Source organism: Oryzias latipes, chromosome 2 (genome assembly GCF_053564925.1).
Source record: "Oryzias latipes strain Hd-rR chromosome 2, Olatipes_Hd-rR_3.1".
Taxonomy (NCBI): domain Eukaryota; kingdom Metazoa; phylum Chordata; class Actinopteri; order Beloniformes; family Adrianichthyidae; genus Oryzias; species Oryzias latipes.
The window spans coordinates 3,351,518-3,371,056 of record NC_136238.1 but is presented as its reverse complement, the minus strand read 5'-3'; the positions used below and the strand labels follow the sequence as shown (position 1 = coordinate 3,371,056).

The window sequence follows — 19,539 nt, the reverse complement described above, 5'->3', positions numbered from 1 at the left end:
TCACGATGGTGTCTCTCCAGCGTAATGCCACTCACCCATCACGATGGACGATGGTATCATCCATCGACACAACCCTAGTTCAAGATCCTCCTGTTAACCTATAAGGCCTTACATGGAATGACCCCATCCTATATCAAAGACCTCATAGTGCCTTACCATCCAATCAGAACACTTCACTCACTAAATGCAGGACTCTTTGTGGTTCCTAGAATTAGTCAAAGTACAGTTGGAGGTAGAGCGTTTAGCCACCAAGCCCCTGTTTTCTGGAATAAACTCCCAGCTCATGGAAGAGAGGCCGACACAGTTTCTACATTCAAAGTTAGACTGAAAACATTCCTCTGTGGACAGGATTATTGTCAGACTAGATCTACATGAGAACCTATGAAGAAAGAGAAAAAGGAGCCTCAGAGTCTCAGCAGCAGCATACGGTAAGGTGGGAATGGGGGGGGTCAGTCATCACTCTGCAGTTCAGTCCTAACACAACTTTGTCATCATATTGATGTGAACACAACTGAAACATGGAGTCTGACCTCAGAGTCTGCAGTCTGCAGTCTGGACTCTCCAGAAAACCACACAGATGAAGAACTCCGCAATTCAGGTTCTGGTTCCTGCTCAGGTCCAGTTCTGTCAGATTGGACGGGTTTTTCTTCAGAGCTGAGACCAGAACTTTACAGCTGATCTTTGACAAACTGCAGTTCATCAACCTGCAATCAGACAGAAAAGTGTGTTCAGGAGCAGTGATGCAGCTGGAGGTCCAGGAACTTGGTCCATTCAGTCAGGTGGGACCCGCCCTGACGAGACACTGACAGATGACATTTTCAGGAGAGTTTGTAACACTCTACAGTTCATTTAGAGTCTTACGATAATTGTCGCGGGTTGATTATAGAACACAAATGAACAAATGTACAACCAATTAAATCAAGATATGTTCTTTAACCCTAACAATTCATTGATCCCAGTCACACTCCATGAATCGCTCTCCCGATGTTTACATATAGGTCCGTGCCTGCATTTACAATGACACCCTATTGTCCGTCTAGCGTCCTCCACCTGCATGCGCAGAAGCGCTCCAATATAAGAATCCCTCCCAAAGTCAAAAGAAACAGATAAAAACTGAAATGATCTCACCCCGTCCTTCGGGTTAATGTCAGTGAGTCTCATTTTGCTCTTGGTCACTTTCCAGCCACGTCCATCCCCAAAAGAAATTAATAATAATCCCCGCAGCAGAATTTGGAAAGGTCCACGTCAGATCCTCCTCTGTAACTCCCGTTGGTCGGTTTCCGAGGTATTCGGTGAGTACTTGCTCCTTGGAAGGGCCCTTGTAGTCTCCCTTTCCGTCTTGTCAGAGTTTGTGACTCTTCTTAGCCTTCAGCCCACCTTGTCTGTCCCTTTTTAACCCGGAAGCCATGCCGTGAGTTAACGCACCCCCAGCTGATATCGCATCAGCTGTGAAGGGTGACGTCAGCGGCATCCCCGGTACACCAATACACAAAATACACACATACACTAAAATAAAAGGAAAACATAGGACCTCTTCACCTCACAGGGTGTAAAATACAGAAAATATGATACATTTATGTGACTGTCACATAGTCCCCCCTCACGCCGAAGGCTACTAAGGCCTTAACCCATGATAGGTCTTTGATAGGTCTAGGTTACCCGGGAGAAAGTGCGCATCTTTCCTCCATTGGTTATAGTACCTAGCTTGTCTAGCCTTATGCAACCCCACTCTCCGTCTGATCTCCTCTGCCATTGAACCTATTTTTACCAGCTGGGCTACCGATGAAACGTTCCCACGCAGACAGACGGCCATCTCGGGTTGATGTTATTAAGTGTCCGCCGAACTATCTTTTCTTCTGTCATGTCTCGTTTCCACTTCAGACACAAAGCCCTATAGTCATAGGCAAAGTGACGTAAACACTGCTTCGGCCTCTGCACAGTTGTTCTTAATTGCTCTTCCACTTCACTTAAATAATCCGTTGGCAGGAAAGCGGATAAAAAAGCCTCCTTGAATGTCAACCAATCATGTACAACAGGTTTAATGGCTTTCCACCAGCTTAAAGCGGGTCCCTTCAGGACTGCGGACAGGGATCCTAACAGTTCGTGATTTGACAAGGGTCTAAGGTCAAGATAGTTTTCACACTGTTCAATGAAATTCAGTGCATCCGAGGTCTGCAGACCACCGAATGTGGGAAAATCCAACAGAACAGGAGGTTTGGATGGGGGGGTTGCAATTTCTAATGGACTTTAACCTGAAAACATAAAGGTGAATGAAAATGCAGTAGATTTAATAAATTATTAAAATAGAAATAGAACTGATAATTGTTAAATGGTTTTCATCTGAATTATGAACCTAACAAACATAACATCCAATAATTTTACTTTGATTTAAAGCTTTGATTTCTAAAATGTCAGATTAAATAGTATTTCTTCATCTTGAATCTTATATTGTAAAATAAATTTTCAAATGACATCATCACATTGTAAAGTAAATTGTTCACTGAGGATTGAAGATCACTTTGAATTATGGGTAAAAAAACTTTCAATAGGAAAATCTGGATCACATTTTAATGGATCTGACACAAATCAAGAGAATATAGAAAGTCAAAACCCCCTGCAGATATCTTACAGAGAATGAAAATTCATGAAAACAAAGTTGCTGATTCATAAAAACAAAGTTGTTGATTCATGAAAACAAAATTGCTGATTCATGAAAACATAATTGCTGATTCATGAAAACAAAGTTGCTGATTCATGAAAACCCATCAAAGAGACATTGTAGAATTTTCCAACAGCAAAGCTAAATGAACAAGGAATGTTTTCAAAGGACCAGAAATCCTCCTCTGTGTTCCAGAGAAATCCACAATGAGTCCAGATTTCCAAAAGAACTGGGATTGGCGGTTTGGCCCTGAAGAACTCATGACCAGGACTGCTGCTGAACTAGTTCAGATAGTTTTTTTTTTAACTTGTCCTGTTCAACAGCTGGGCAGACAGATGAGAGCTGAAGGCCTCTTGTGTTGGACATATTTTACTTTTACAACAGCGGTTATGAATCTTCTGACAAACCAGAGGTTTGTCTGAATAAACGCCTTTTGTAATCGAGGCCAGACTTTATTCATTTTAATTCTTTTTGAAATTCTTTTTTGTTGGACCAGACGGAAAAGGAAAAGAAGGGGAGAAGAGAGAGGGGTGTTAGAAGGAGGGAGATAGGAGGGCAGTAGCGGTTTTAGGCACGGGCCATACGGGCGATCGCCCGGGGCGGAAAAATGACGGAGGGGCGGCGCCAGCGGCTCAGCTCTTGTAAAATACTTTATGCACCACTATTGATTTACTTATATCACAGAGTTTGTAACAGCCTGAAACCTGGCGGCGCCCCCGCCCCGCAGCTGCGGTCCCTCCTGTCTTTGAGATGTAGACGCAAATGTGTGTGAGAAGGAGAAGGGAGGGGGCGCGGGGTGAAAAAGGAGAAGGGAGGGGGCGCGGGGTGAAGGGTGCAGGCTGAGAGGTGAGCATGGAGCGCAAAACGCATGCGCAAACTTGGCTGGATCTTCTTCCAGGGGGGCAACGGTCGCGGGCCGCGGCTCAGTGCTTGATGCAAAAATAAAAATAAAAATTGCGCCGCCATGTAGCGAATTGGCGCCCCTGGGTGCAGTTGCACGCGCTCCTGCTGGAAATGTTTGACGAACGGGGGGGGGGCTGCGGGTATAAAAAAGGTATAAAAAAATCATGCTTTTTTGGTTATTTTTGTGTGAAATGCCCAAATAAAAAATGGGAAAACAAAAAAAATTCTTCACTTAGATGACAGTTGGTTTAGTCGACAGACTTGATACCTATGTCAGGACATTTATGCCAAATGCAAAAACATCTGAAATATGGAGAAAAAAGGTCAAAGCTGGTGCCCAATTTAGAAAGAAAAGAGAAGAAGAAGAGGAGAAACGAGACAAAGAAAAGGGTATTATCGCATAGCTAGATGCACGTTTTTTAAATTCGAATGCTACCTGCCCTACAACAACAACAACGTTGCAGAGGAAAAATCTCTTGTTTGGTCTATCATGACCAAAACTGAAGTAGGCCCAAATATTGCAAATAACGTCATTTTTAAGATATTTATTCTTAAATGTTTGCTCTGCCTTAACTTGTAACATTAGTTATGATTCGTGTGTCTGTCTGCTCTGCTGTAACACAAAGTTTTTGTTGTGTTTTTTTGTTGTACATTAGTTCATAATGTTAAATAAGCTGTGATGGTAGAATGCTGCTGCTGCTGCTGCTGCTGCTGCTGTTAGCTTTTCAAAACTCCAGTTGATCAAGTCATACCTGAGATCACCAATGTCTCAGGAGCAACTCACTAACCTGCTGTTGTTAGTATCAATCATTCAGGGGGGGAGCAGATTACATATGATGACGTTATTGACAAGCTTGTTTTAGTTAGTGTTTTCTGTTCTTAGTGCTGCAGTTACATTTATTCTAGTGTATTATTAGTGTGATTTGTAGTTTATAATATTTATTTCAGATTATTTGTGTTTGATTAAATATTTCCTAACTGTATTTCCAGTTACAATAAATGGACAAAGTGACTCTATGGGGGGGGGGGGGCAGAGGAGGGTCTCGCCCAGGGAGTAATTCAGGGTAGAACCGCCACTGTAGGAGGGTGATCTTAGGAGGGGAGAGGGGGGTAAAACAATGAAGCAGGATAAAGCAACAAGCTACTGGATGTTTATCATTACGCTAAGGTACAGATAGAATACAAATCTCAAAGGGGCGGGGCCTATCCACACACACACTCAAATGTTATAAACACACCTGTTAGCTGCAAAAATGTCCACATGTCAACATGTACATAATACAGATAGTGTTCACACACGCATACTTATGCCTACAAGCCAACTAGTGTGAAATATTTCATTCATTCACGCAATTTGTTAGTGCAAAGGTGAGCTAACACCTGTGCTCAGTTAAGTGTTTATGTTCTTCTAAAATGGATCATGGAATGTGGAAAGCAGGAGGGGGAGCAACCAGCCACCCCCACACCCAGACCCCCGCCACAGCAGCCGCGGCAGCCAGAAGCCCCCAACGCCACGTGGCAGCAAGCAGGCAGAGAACAACCGCCCCCGGGCGCCCACGCCCGCCACCCAGGCCAGGGCCAGCAGGACCGCCGCGAGGCCCCCAGAGCCAGAGAGCAGGGAGGTATGGGGGGAAAGAGAGCGCCCCAGCCCAACCAGGAGAGCAGCCCCCCTGCCGCACCAGAAGAGCCCAACGCAGGGCCCCACCCGAGAAGGGCACCCACAGCCCCAGACGAGCACCCCATCAACACCCAGGAGTTCTGGGCATCCCCCCGCCCCAACCCCAGGTACGAGCCAGGACCCCCCAAGGGAGACCCGCTCCGCGCTCCAGGCAGCCACCCACCAGGGCCACAGATGGTCCAGGGAGGTGCAAGACAGGGGGCAGCCGCCCCCGCCCAGGAGAAGGGCACCCCAGAGAGAAGGGGGGCCCACAAGGGTTGTTGTAGACATGGCCCGACCAGGCTCTGCCACAGATGGAAATTGGCGAGGCCCAGCACCCGGCGGCAAGGACCAGAACCCACCCCGCAGGGACACAGACATCTCCGGCTCAGGTGTAATATGATCCCAGGTTTCTGGGCTTGCCAGAAAGCTCAGGGATCCCTCTCCCTGCGTGGGGAGAGCACCGCCGGGCCCAGGAAACCGGCACGCAGGGGACACGGCCGCCGCCGCCAAGGGCCCCGCACGCCCCACCAGGGATGGGGTAGGGGACAGATGGTCCAAGGTCCAGCCTTCCTTGCGACATGACTGTGTGCGTGTGTGTTAGTGAGGGTGTGTGTCTGTGTGTGTGTGTGTTTGTTTGAATGTATATTTTGAGGAGTAAATGGTGTGTGCACTAAGGGGGTGCAGTTAAAATTGGCAGGTAGGGCACTGAGGGGACATCTCCTGATTACTCACAGCTATGTCAGTCCCAGTTGATTCTAGAATCAAGTTCAAGATCCTCCTGTTAACCTATAAGGCCTTACATGGTATGACCCCATCCTATATCAAAGACCTCATAGTGCCTTACCATCCAATCAGAACACTTCACTCACTTAATGCAGGACTGCTTGTGGTTCCTAGAATTAGTAAAAGTACGGTTGGAGGTAGAGCGTTTAGCCACCAAGCCCCTGTTTTCTGGAATAAACTCCCAGCTCATGGAAGAGAAGCAGACAGTTTTACATTCAAAGTTAGACTGAAAACATTCCTCTTTGGACAGGATTTTTGTCAGACTAGATCTACATGAGAACCTCTGAAAAAAGAGAAAAAGGAGCCTCAGAGTCTCAGCAGCAGCATACGGTAAGGTGGGAATGGGGGGGTCAGTCATCACTCTGTAGTCATGTCATCAGTCAGTCATCTGGACTCATCATATTGATGTGAACACAACTGAAACATGGAATCTTACCTCAGATTCTGCAGTCGGCAGTCTGGACTCTCCAGAAAACCACACAGATGAAGAACTCCTGGATCCTGCAGTGTGTTTATGCTCAGGTCCAGGTGTGTCAGATTGGACGGGTTTTTCTTCAGAGCTGAGACCAGAACTTTACAGCTGATCTCTGACAAACGGCAGTCCTTCAACCTGCAATGAGACAGAAAAGTGTGTTCAGGAGCAGTGATGCAGCTGGAGGTCCAGGAACTTGGTCCATTCAGTCAGGTGGGACCCGCCCTGATGAGACACTGACAGATGACATTTTCAGGAGAGATTTTGGAATTTATTTTTATATTGAGTAAAACATATTGAGTTAAATGAAAATGCTGAAGATAATAATGTGTCTAAAGGACGAGTTAGTAGATTTGATGTGAGAACTTGTGCACCAAAAATCTGTATCTGTGTGTACAAAAGCTTTTGCTATGAACTGGCAAATTCCAATTAACATGTGTTCATTTAGTGTTTCAAGCTCCAATCTGTGATTACAACTGCTCAAATGACCTTCAACCTGAAGCTGCTGTCTCTACACCTGCACTCTGACTTCTGACACATTCCTTGCGAGAAACTTTTTTCAAAACTGATCGGTATCCGATAATGGAACTAGGGGAAGGAGTGTTGGAATATTGTATAGAAGTTATCTTATATTTGCTTATATTATTCATTACCTACCTATATAGCTGCTATAATCATGTTTGCAGAAGTGTGTGCGTGTCCACACACACTTCTGTAAACATGCAAAAAAAAAGGCCTCGCTCAGACAATACGGACCTCGTCTGTGGAACAGCCTGAGGATGTGAAGGCCTCATCCACTGTTGAGGTTTTTAAAAAGAAACTAAAGACTCATCTATTTAACTCAGCTTTTAATTAGATCTCATATGTGTGATTTTTACTCTTATTTTTTATATGCTATTTTATCACATATTTATTTATTTGCCTTTTAGTCCTTTTATGTCTTAACTTATTCTGATTTATATTTTAGACTTTTATATGCACTAAATCATCTTATTTAATTTTAATTAATATTTTCATATTTGACCTCTTTTCATATTTAATCTTTCTTATTTTATTACTTTTACATCTTAAACTGTTTACAAGTGTTTTCTCCCCCTTGGCTGGGGTGTTAGTGTTCGGGCTCACAGAGATTTTGGCCATGCTTGTCCTCTGGCATCTATTGTTCCGGCTCCTTTGGGCTGAAGGGCCTGGTGTGCCCATGTTGGGTGCACTGGGCCTGGGGGTTGGGGGTCTCTGGGGCGGGAGGTGCTGGGGATGAGTTGTGCCTGTGCTGCTTAGATGCTGACACCCCGGCCAACAGGAGGACAGGGCGGACGGCGCCTTCTGGGTTCTCTTTTCTTTAGCTCTGTCATTTCTCTTTGATTTTTGCTTGTTTTTGTTTATTTTATTATGAGGGGCTTATTTATTCATTTTATTACACGTGTGGGGATTCGTTTTATTGTATTCTTGTTTGTTTTTTATGGAGGCACCTTGAGCTGTCTGTTTGACATGAAAGGTGCTTTATAGATAAAATAACATGAATTTGAACTCTGTTTCACAGGAAGGTGGAGGTGACATCCTTGGGAGAAAACGATTATCTTTGTGTCTTTCCAGCATTCTCCTGAGAACCTGTTTTAGCTGTGTCTAGAATGAGTTGGAGGACGCTCTGAGTTAGTTTATCCCTGAGAAAAGGCTTTGCAGGTCCGAAAGTGATGTGAGAAAACTGTGGAAGGATGGACATGTGCCAATTAATGTTTCTGATAGCGCTGCAGCTGTGTTTGATCTGTTTCCCCTCCTTGGAGCTCAGCGCATATGTAGCTTAGGGAAAACCCAACAAACGTAATAAAAGGGGAGGCGACAGAATATGCGCCAGAGTGGAGAGAGATTGTTGCTGGGTATAATCTATAAAAGGAGAGGGTGCTGTCGAAGATGACACCCAGACTCTTAACCTGAGGGGAGGGGGAAATGGAGGAGGTTTCAAAGGGAATTGAGAAGTTTTGGACTCTGTTTATAACGGATTTGGTGCCGATCAGGAGAAGTTCAGTTTTATCATTGTTTAGTTTTAAGAAATTAGTAGTGAACCAGGACTTTATTGCAAGAAGGCAGTCAGTGAGGGAAGTGGGAGGTAGAGAGGAATTTGGCTTGGTGGAGATGTAGAGCTGAGTATCGTCTGCATAACAATGGAAGTTAATCTTGTATTTAAGGAAGATTTGACCAAGAGGGAGAAGCTAGATGATAAATAGCAGGGGTCCCAGGACGGAGCCCTGGGGAACACCTGTAGTGACAGGAACTGTATGGTAGGTGAACTGTTTTAATTGAATAAATTGGGTGCGACCAGAGAGGTAAGAGTGAACCTTTATTTGAATACCTTTATTATGAGTCATATCTCTTAAAATGTAAAAACCTTTATAAAAACTTTTAAAGATAGAATTTCTCACAAATAATTGATTTTAGTATGAATACGCTGACAAGTCATCACTCTGTAGTCATGTCATCAGTCAGTCATCTGGACTCATCATATTGATGTGAACACAACTGAAACATGGAGTCTGACCTCAGAGTCTGCAGTCTGCAGTCTGGACTCTCCAGAAAACCACACAGATGAAGAACTCCAGAATCCTGCAGGTTCTGGTTCCCGCTCAGGTCCAGTTCTGTCAGATTGGACGGGTTTTTCTTCAGAGCTGAGATCAGAACTTTACAGCTGATCTCTGACAAACTACAGTCCTTCAACCTGCAATCAGACAGAAAAGTGTGTTCAGGAGCAGTGATGCAGCTGGAGGTCCAGGAACTTGGTCCATTCAGTCAGGTGGGACCCGCCCTGATGAGACACTGACAGATGACATTTTCAGGAGAGATTTTGGATAAAAAATCATGACCACCTGGAAATGAAAATGCATTATGCATGGGGGGGGCTGTTTAGCAATTTCCTTTATGACTTTGACCCAAAAACATGAACAAAGCTCTTTCCAGTCACTTTCCCATTCAGACACTGAAGGTGGCTCTGCTGCTCAACACTGGCACCCTCCTTCCACCAGAGGCAGGGTGGGGTTTAGTGTCTACAAATAAATATAATTATGTCACTAAAAGTCAGCAAAAGAAAAAATAACAAACATTTGTGTATCCTGTGGAATCAAACTCATAATTTCCACATGATAAAAACATAAAGTACAGCATTTTAATCACTAGACCATAGCAGACAACTATGGATTCATTAACATTACAGCTTTTTTGATGCCCATATGTGCCACATCAGATCTCCGTTCTTGACGTGTGGTTTGAACGTGATAAAACGCAGCTTTTACATCCGTCTTAGGACAACACAAGACGGATGTAAATTATTTTCTACTTTTAAAATGTTCTTAAAAACCAGTTTTTTTACGCCACTTGTCCTGGTGATTTCTGATACCTTTTACTTGCCATAGAAAGACAGAGACATGGTGGAACAGGTTAAACCCAGACTTTCTGTCTGTTCTGACAAATGTCAACAAGTTTAAAAATGAATACTAAGACTGATCACCACTCCAATAAAAAAAGAATGATGCTGTCCAATTGTGGAAAATGTATATAACTGTATATAATATAACTATAATGATCAAACATAATTTTACATGCAATACAAGCACCATGACAGACTCAAATTAAATTAAGTTCCTCAGGCTCTTTCTTGTAATGTAGCAAATGATTAATAAGACTAAATATTCTTATTTTTTCATTTTAATTGTAGTGACGTTTTTAAAAATATTGATGGTATTTTTTCTGAAGTATCCAATCCTATTGCTGTAGGTCTGACATACACAAATGCAGTACTTTGGGTTTCAAACATAGTTGCAGTACTATTTCAACTTTGACCTTGTGATTTTCCTTGTGCAATATTGTTATGAAAGTACTTTTTAGAGTTAATTCCAAAATAACTTTTAAACATTTTTGAGCTGCTGTTTGTGAATGACAGTAAATGTCAGATCTATTGGAAATGTTTCTGTGTTTCTCTGTATCAGAGTTCACATTTTTGTTGGTGACGGCACAGTTGTTCTGGAGAAAATGTCAAACTGACACTTCATGTCACAAACGTTGCTGACCCCTGGTTTAAACCTTTCTCTGGCCAGGTAGCCCCGCCCCCAGCCTCATCCAGAAACTACCTGCAGAGGTTCTGATCCAGGCTGGGTTCTGAAGAAGAACCAGAACCAGGTCTGTGGGAAAGACCTGTCAGTCTGCTGCAGGTTGACCTCTTCATATCTCTGCATGAGGAGCTGCTGCTCTGTGGCTCAGAAATCTGCTGCAACTGTTTTTCCATTGAAATCTGCACTTCTGGGATGGATTCCTGATTTCTTTCAAGAACACAGAACATGAACTTCTCCCAGATATCAACCCCTGGATGGATTTAGGTTCCCCTGTTTAGTCTGGTGTGAAAAAACATGCCAGAAAAAAGGTCATCAGATGAGACCCAGCTGGGGTTTTGAATTGAACTGATGTTTTTCTTCTATCTACTGCTGTTTCTCTGTCAGTGACGTCTATCTGACACTTTCTCCTAAATCACAGAAAACCAGACTCAACTTCTTGTAGATCAGTGGTTTTCCACCTTTTTTCAGTCAAGGTTCACTTTTGACTTGACAAAAATCCTGCGGCACACCAGCAACCAAAACTAAAAAGAGAATCTCTGTGGTCTGTATTGATGTACAGTCCCTCCATGATCTCACCAGCATTTTTTGGAATAATTGAACCACAAAACAATTGATGCTGCATTATTTAATAATAATGTTCAACTAAATGAGTTGAAAATGTGTCCAGATAGCCGTTTCTCCCTCCAGGTTGTTAAATGCACTTTCATGTAAACCTCACCAAACCAAACAAAATGACATTCTTTCTAAACGGTGATTTATGTTTTTGTAAAGCAACTGTACTTTTTGATCACGTTTACGTGCTCTGACACTGGATCCCGCGGGAAACTACTTGGGGAGCACGGATGATCCGTGATCCATACGGATCATTAGTCTCAGTTCTTCAAAGACGTGTGCCGTGGTCCTCCCCTCCTTCTCTTTTCTCCCACTTCATTCATGTCCTCCACTTTTTTTTAACCCGCGTCAGATTCATCTCCACCTATCAAAGTGGCTGCTGGACGTTCGTCCAAAAGTGTGTTTCTAAATCTGACGCTACCACCGTGTGTGGGAGGAGCTACCGTCAAAAGTTTTTCTCGCCCTCCTTATAAAAGACATGGAAGATGCTGAGAGATCCGGTGTATTTCTACTACAAAGAGCTCCACAAAAGCGTCAGAGTGAAACATGGACCTATTTGATGAACATGGAGCTGATATTCTGGTGATGGTAAATGTTTTAGATCAGTAAAAATGAGTCATTTCCAGCAGCACATCTGATCATCTCTCACGGCACACTGGTTGAAAAAGACTGTAGAGAATCAACATTTGAATGAAAGCTGACCTGAGAGTCTCCAGTTTACAGTCTGGACTCTCCAGTCCGGCTGACAGTAGCTTCACTCCTGAATCCTGCAGGTTGTTGTTTAGACTCAGGTCCAGAAGTCTGAGTCTGGAGGACTGAGAGCTGAGAACTGAGGACAGAGCTGCACAGCTTCTCTCTGACAGATTACAGCCTATCAGTCTGCAGAAAACAAAGACAGACAGCAGTTATTGAATCTTTCATGTTTCCATCAGATTCATTTGTTCACTGAAGGTGATTTTCATGAGAGTTCTTACAGAGCTTTGGTGGAGGCTTTGACCACTGGCAGCAGCCTCTGAAGAGCCTCCTCTGAACCACAGTATTTCTGCAGGTCAAACTCTTCCAGATCTTCTCCTGATGACAGTAGGATGAAGACCAGAGCAGACCACTGAGCAGGAGACAGTTTATACGTGGAGAGATATTCTGACCTACGAAGACGAGACAGCTTTTCTGTGGAGAGCCATCCTGACTTCAGGAACTGCTGGATCTCCCCCACTAGAGATCCATCATTCAGTTCATTCAGACAGTGGAACAGGTTGATGCTTCTCTCTGCAGACAGATCCTTACTGATCTTCTTCTTGATGAACTGGACTGTTTCCTGATTGGTCTGTGAGCTACTTCCTGTCTGAGTCAGCAGACCTCGTAGGAGACTCTGATTGGTCTGCAGTGAAAGACCCAGGAGGAAGCGGAGGAACAAGTCCAGGTGTCCGTTTGGACTCTGTAAGGCCTTCTTCACAGCACACTGGTAGAACTGGACTCGACTGGTTTTAGAAAGACAAGAAAACCAAGACTTTTTCTGTTTTCCCTTCATCAGGTTGAGTCCAGAGGTGATGAAGGTCAGGTGGACATGAAGAGCAGCCAGAAACTCCTGAACACTCAGATGGATGAAGCAGAAGACCTTGTCCTGGTACAGGCCTCTCTCCTCTCTAAAGACCTGTGTGAACACTCCTGAGTACACTGAGGCTGCTCTGATATCAATGCCACACTCTGTCAGGTCGGATTCATAGAAGATCAGGTTTCCTTTCTGCAGCTGCTCAAAAGCCAGTTTTCCCAGAGACTCCATCATCTTCCTGCTCTCTGGACTCCAGTGAGGATCTGTCTCAGCTCCTCCATCATACTTGACCTTCTGGACTTTGGCCTGAACCTCTAGGAAGTGGATGTACATCTCAGTCAGGCTCTTGGGCAGCTCTCCTCCCTCTCTGCTCTTCAGCAGATCCTCCAGAACTGTAGCAGTGATCCAGCAGAAGACTGGGATGTGGCACATGATGTGGAGGCTTCTGGATCTCTGGATGTGGGAGATGATCCTGCTGGCCTGCTCTTCATCTCTGAACCTCTTCCTGAAGTACTCCTCCTTCTGTGGATCATTGAACCCTCTGACCTCTGTCACCATGTCAACATATCCTGGAGGGATCTGATTGGCTGCTGCAGGTCGTGTGGTTATCCAGAGGAGAGCAGAGGGAAGCAGGTTCCCCCTGATGAGGTTTGTCAGCAGATCAGCCACTGAGGTGGACTTTCTAGGGTTCTTCAGGATCTGAGTCTTGTGGAAGTCCAGAGGAAGTCGACTCTCATCCAGACCATCAAAGATGAAGAGGACCTGGAAGTCTTCAAAGCTGCAGATTCCTGCTTGTTTGGTTTCAGGGAAGAAGTGATGAACAAGTTCCACCAAGCTGAACTTCTCCTCTTTCAGCACATTCAGCTGTCTGAAAGTGAATGGAAATGTGAAGTGGAGGTTCTGGTGGGCTTTGCCTTCAGCCCAGTCCAGAGTGAACTTCTGTGTTAAGACTGTTTTCCCGATGCCAGCCACTCCCTTAGTCATCACGGTTCTGATTGGTTCTGGTCTTCCAGCTGGGAGTTGGAAGAGCTCTTCTTGTCTGATGCTTGTTTCTGCTCTGTCTGCTTTCCTGGATGCTGCTTCAATCTGTCTGACCTCATGTTCTTCATTCAGCTCTCCTCTTCCTCCCTCTGTGATGAAGAGCTCTGTGTAGATCTCATTCAGAAGGGTTGGGCTTCCTGCTTTAGCCATCCCCTCAAACACACACTGGAACTTCTTCTTCAGACCAGATTGGACTTCATGTCGACAAACTGCAGCAGCAGATCCTGAATGAAGACAACAAACAGTAAATCAAGTCTCTGCAGCCCTGAATGATGAGGGTTTGAATCCCTGTTGAGACATCAGGAAATCTTCATTTCTCAGCAGCTGAAACCTTCAGAGAAATCCTCTTACTGCTCTGCAGTCCATCAGCCAGCTCCTCCTGCTTCATTCTCCTCAGGAAGTTCACTGTGATCTTCATCACTGACTCTCTGCTGCTCCTCTGCTCTTCATCTTCAGCCTCCAGCTCCTCCTCTTCCTCCCTGTGACTCAGAAGCTTCTGGATCTTCTTCAGCTCCTTCTTGACAAAAGTGACAATGTTGTCCTCCAGCAGCTGCAACAGAATTCCAGATGAATGAGCCAATCAGAGTGAAGTCATGGAGCCAAACATCAGCTCCATGTTGGACACTCTGACAATCCACTGGTCTGCAAAGTGCAGCATGGAGACGACTGTGGACAGAATGATGGGAAAGTAGTTGTTGTTCATGTACAGACCAGAAAGATGGAGTCCAGCTGTGTTTGATGCTGCTGGACAGACGGACCACTGGGAGTCTCTGAGCTCTGCTGGTCCAGTCTGTGGAGAATCAGCAGCAATCAGCTCCATTCTGTCTGTACTGGTAGGTTGAAACCAAACTAACTAGAGTCATGTCACAGCTAGAATGTTCTAGTTCACAGTTCAGATGGAGAACAGCAAACCAATGGATCATATCAACACCTCTCTGTCCATGTCTACAGAGTCACTGAAGTGTCTAGACTGTCTTGGAGCCAAAGGCTGGATTCATGTCTCTGCTGCCCCCATGTCCACTGTAATAAATCCAACTTAAGGTTTTTGACTTAACACAATCTTTCAAGTTGTAATAACTCTATAATCTAAGTTCTACTAATCAATTCAAAAATTTAAGTCAGTTCAGTGTAACCCGGATCAGTGCCCCACTTGCATTACCAGATTTGGAACACCTGGGCGCTCTCATTTTGGTGGGGCCAGTTCCCTTTATTAACATCCGGGTCACATAGCCACTTCCTGTCATCCATGCTCTGGCTGTTGCTGATCTGCTGTGGCTGGCTGCATCTCCTATAGCCGTCTGCTATCTAAACTTTAAACAAAACTCTGTAACATCTTACCGGACTAGTGTAACCCGGGTGATTTTCAGCCATTTTCTGTTCTCCTGCCCTCCCTCTTTCCGTTCTGTCCGGCTGCTTACGAGCTATCGCGAGACTTGCGCGGTTCCGGTAATTCCCACGTGACTTTTCGTGCCTCTTTAAAAATGGCGCAGTACAGACTGTCGCTGGAAGCTAGTTGGAGCTACTGTTCGATTTAAGAGGGATCTGGCCAGGTTCCATCTCCGTTTCTATGTTGATTCCTTCCTTTTGATGGTGAGCTGCCTGGAATCGCCTGGAACCTGTGTGGTAAGAGGCGCAGCAGCACTGTCCTCTCCCCATTTAATACCTCACCTTGCCTTTACCAAAGGCACAGTGCACCTGTTCTGTTCTTCCTGGACAATAAAACCCGGATTAAATTCTGGAATTGCACCGATCAGCTGTTTTGGAACTCATGAACTGTTTATCTTTAAAACATTGTGAACAGCTTGTGTATATATTGTAAATGTCTTTTGGGGTTAACTATATTAAATTTCACTTTTTGCACCATAGCCATTATCTTTGTCTTTGTGTTTTGTTTGGGCCCTTCACCTCCCTCCCTGAGAAGAACCAAAGATTTTCAGATACTAGCCTAAACTCAAACTCTCAATGAAATCTTAATTTATAAGTATCTACATACATATAAAAAGTGGCGAGCTAGCTAGGAGGGAGTAGGAAGTGTCTTAACCCACACTGTGCGGTAATTTGAATTTATTTTCCTCTGCAACATTATTGTGTCATCATGGATGTGTTTATGAACTTGGGAATTAAAATACCAAACAGTGTAATAGTTGAAGGCATATCAGTCACTGAAACAATAGGTGCTGAAGAATTTATCGACTTTTTGGAACAATATGGACGTGTTGACAGAACTGAAATGATATCGGAATCGTGTTCAGAATTTGAAGGGTCGCTTATTATTGAATTTAACAGCGGTACAAAATAGTTGATTTACGGCACAGTCTACCGTATACATTTAGTTCTTCTGATAAAACGGAAACATGCCTAATTTCTGAATTGTCCACGGTTTATGCAGAATACATTGCAAAAAGTAAAACGTAGTCTTATCTGACAGAGCTGCAAAATGTTGCAAAACTCTCTGGTATGGACTTTGCTAAAGTGCTAAAAGTTACAATGGCTCAGATTGGACGGTCCGTCGCCGAGATCCACCGTGTTGCTGAGGAGTAGAGCCTGCCTGCAGACCTCAAGGCCATTGTACCGCCCCAAAACCATCAGCAAGACCACCAACCTCCATTATCCCACCACAGGAGACTTCACCTTTCCTAGCAAAAAGTAACCCACACCCCGCATCTTGGCAGCATACTACAGAGCCCGGAGAGAGAGCGTCTACCACCACCCCAGATTTCAACCCACCTGAAGTCCAGCGCTATGTGGTGGAGCACATAGTGAAGAGCGAGGCAAATGTTTTCCCACAGAAACTGAAAGTGTTTTCAGGACGACTGCAGAGACCAGCGCATGAGGCAGATTATGTATGAAGGTAAAAATGTGTCAAAAAGAATGCACTTGTGAATTTGATTTGAGAACTTGTAATATAGAATCTGAATACTTGTGCATCAAAAATCTGCATCTGTGTGTAAAAATCTTCTGCTGTGAACTGACAAATTTCCATTTGCATGTGTTCATTTAGAGTTACAACTTCAAATCTGTGATTACAACTGCTCAAATGTGCTTTTGCGTGTGCTCGAATCTGCTGCCGCAAATCACAGGTGCGCTACAACTGCGCTCTGACTTCTGACACATTCCTTGCGAGAAACTTGTGTCTAAACTGATCTGTGTCCGAAAGTGGACATAGGGGGGGAGGGAGGGTAAGAGGAGGCGGAGTCAACCAATCAGAGTGCTGGATTCGGAGAACTTGGTCAAGTTAGAAAGATCTTCACAGATTCACACTTCCTGCTTCAATAACTCTTCTGATAAACATTCAAATGTGACAGCAAGTCTCTCAATCATTTTGTATGAACACAGAGAGTGAAATAAAAATGCATTTCTACAGAAAAACTTAGTTTTCTCCTGCATTTTAACGAGAAATGATCTCTTCGTGCTTTAAATGCAGACATGCAGCTAGACGGCTGCGAACGGACAGGATCAGGAAGATGATCATCTTTGTTGTAGCAGGACAACAGGGCCAGGGCTATGAGCAGCTTTATTATAAATCATATGGATAAACATTTGAAAAAAAATATTAGATTAGATAAATGCGTTCTCCGCGATTTTCCAGGGGGCGGCGCGCGGCTGTGGCGGACTCAGCCCGCTGAGGAACGGCTGGCCGCTGCCTGAGCGAGGGCGTAGCGTGTCGCTGGTACGCGACACCGCGGCCAGACGCCGAGCTCCGCGGAGGAAAGAAGAAACGAAGATCCCGCTGACCGTCGGCGGAGCACGCCTCTCGCTCGCGGGTGCTCCGCGCTCGTCCAGCGGGACCCTCGGTCTCTCCTTCGGCCTCTCCTTCCTCCGCGGAGCTCGGCGGCTGGCAGCGGTGTGACACCGCGCTATATGCCCTCGCTCAGCGGGCAGCCGCCGAGCTCCGGAGGAAATAAGAAGCAGGGATCCCGCTGACAGACGGCGAGGTCTACGCCCTCTCTCAGCGGAGGAAAGAAGAAGCGAGGATCCCGCTGACCGACGGGGGAGCACACCTGTCGCGCATACCCAGCCGTTCCTCAGCGGGCTGAGTCCGCCACAGCCGCGCGCCGTCGCCTGGAATGTCGCGGAGAACGCGTTTATCTAATCTAATATATTTTTTTCAAATGTTTATCCATATGATTTATAATAAAGCTGCTCATAGCCCTGGCCCTGTTGTCCTGCTACAACACAGATGATCATCTTCCTGATCCTGTCCGTTCGCAGCCGTCTAGCTGCATGTCTGCATTTAAAGCACGAAGAAATCATTTCTCATTAAAATGCAGGACAAAACTAAGTTTTTCTGTAGAAATGCATTTTTATTTCACTCTCTGTGTTCATACAAAATGATTGAGAGACTTGCTGTCACATTTGAACGTTTATCAGAAGAGTTATTGAAGCAGGAAGTGTGAATCTGTGAAGATCTTTCTAACTTGACCAAGTTCTCCGAATCATGCACTCTGATTGGTTGACTCCGCCTCCTCTTACCCTCCCTCCCCCCCCTAGTTCCATTTTCGGACACAGATCACTTTTGACAGAAGTTTCTCGCAAGGAATGTGTCAGAAGTCAGAGCGCAGTTGTAGCGCACCTGTGATTTGCGGCAGCAGATTCGAGCACACGCAAAAGCACATTTGAGCAGTTGTAATCACAGATTTGAAGTTGTAACTCTAAATGAACACATGCAAATGGAAATTTGTCAGTTCACAGCAGAAGATTTTTACACACAGATGCAGATTTTTGATGCACAAGTATTCAGATTCTATATTACAAGTTCTCAAATCAAATTCACAAGTGCATTCTTTTTGACACATTTTTACCTTCATAATTATGATACCCGACGGTCAGGAGTGGACTTAATGCTGCGGGACCCGTCAATCTCAGACCTCCAGCGTTCTCTGAAGATTGTCGACAGCCTCCTGCCACCAGCAGCTGATGTGCACAGACGCCTTGCCTTTAGTTTATCTGGACACTCTCGACTCTGCTTGTGGCACTGTACAAGGTGGTGATGAACTTTTTGCCAAATTTATGGACACTTTCCAAAACAATGGAGAAAAGCCATCCTCCAATCTGCATATACTCCAAGTGGCACTGAATGCAACTGCAAAAAGGGGTGGAGTTAAGGACATTGATGCCAACAAACACTTTATAAATCAATTCTGCCGGGGGTGCTGGGACAGCTCCTTAATTTCTGAACTCCAACTGAAGCAAAGGAAGTTGAACCCATCAACATTCAATGAACTGTTGCTGCTTCTTCGGACTGAAGAGGATCGGGAGGCGACAAAGATCCAAAGAATGAAACATCACCTCGGGGCCGTCAGACAGAAAGCAACCACCCATGTGCAGTTGGCTCAGGTTGAGACTGGTTGTGAGGGAGGAGCAGTTGCTGCACTAACCAGCATAACCCAGCAGCTGGCAGAACAACTTGCTGAAGTACAGCGACAACTGGCATTGTTAACGGCTAACAAAGGCCAGCCTCCAACCAACTCCTGTTCCAAAGCAGAATACAGCAAACAGCCTGCATCCCGGAAGTCCACACCTGCCCAACACAAACCTGGGTTCTGTTTTAGGTGTGGTGAAGATGGTCACATTCGTCCCCAGTGCCAAAATGAACCAAATAGTGCTCTGGTTGCCCGCAAAAAGAAACAGTTTGCCAGAAACAACAACCCACGTTCACAAACAGTCAGTTAAACTAGTCGGGGTTCCTATTGAGGGGCAAATGGGAACCAATATGGAACAAACTTGTCCCAAAGAGAAAGAGACTGTGAAGTGTGCGGAGAT

General features: G+C 44.9%; 2 protein-coding genes and 1 long non-coding RNA gene across 3 annotated transcripts in view; all 3 read right to left on the bottom strand.

Annotated features, from left to right (window-relative positions):
• Positions 1 to 19,539, bottom strand: part of LOC144983597 (NLR family CARD domain-containing protein 3-like) — a 92,703-nt gene that overhangs the window by 9,741 nt on the left and 63,423 nt on the right. The window lies entirely within an intron of this gene.
• On the bottom strand, positions 468 to 9,273 carry LOC144983662 (uncharacterized). Its single transcript, XR_013647425.1, has 3 exons — positions 9,011 to 9,273; positions 6,442 to 6,615; positions 468 to 704 (listed from the first exon to the last, which is right to left on the bottom strand). It is a non-coding gene; the product is annotated as an uncharacterized LOC144983662 (long non-coding RNA).
• Positions 11,704 to 16,343, bottom strand: LOC144990518 (protein NLRC3-like). The gene is made up of 5 exons (XM_078944043.1): positions 16,333 to 16,343; positions 14,488 to 14,566; positions 14,128 to 14,326; positions 12,161 to 14,000; positions 11,704 to 12,065 (listed from the first exon to the last, which is right to left on the bottom strand). Exons 1-5 carry the CDS (start codon positions 16,341 to 16,343, stop codon positions 11,825 to 11,827), a joined length of 2,370 nt encoding a protein of 789 aa, XP_078800169.1. The 3' UTR covers positions 11,704 to 11,824.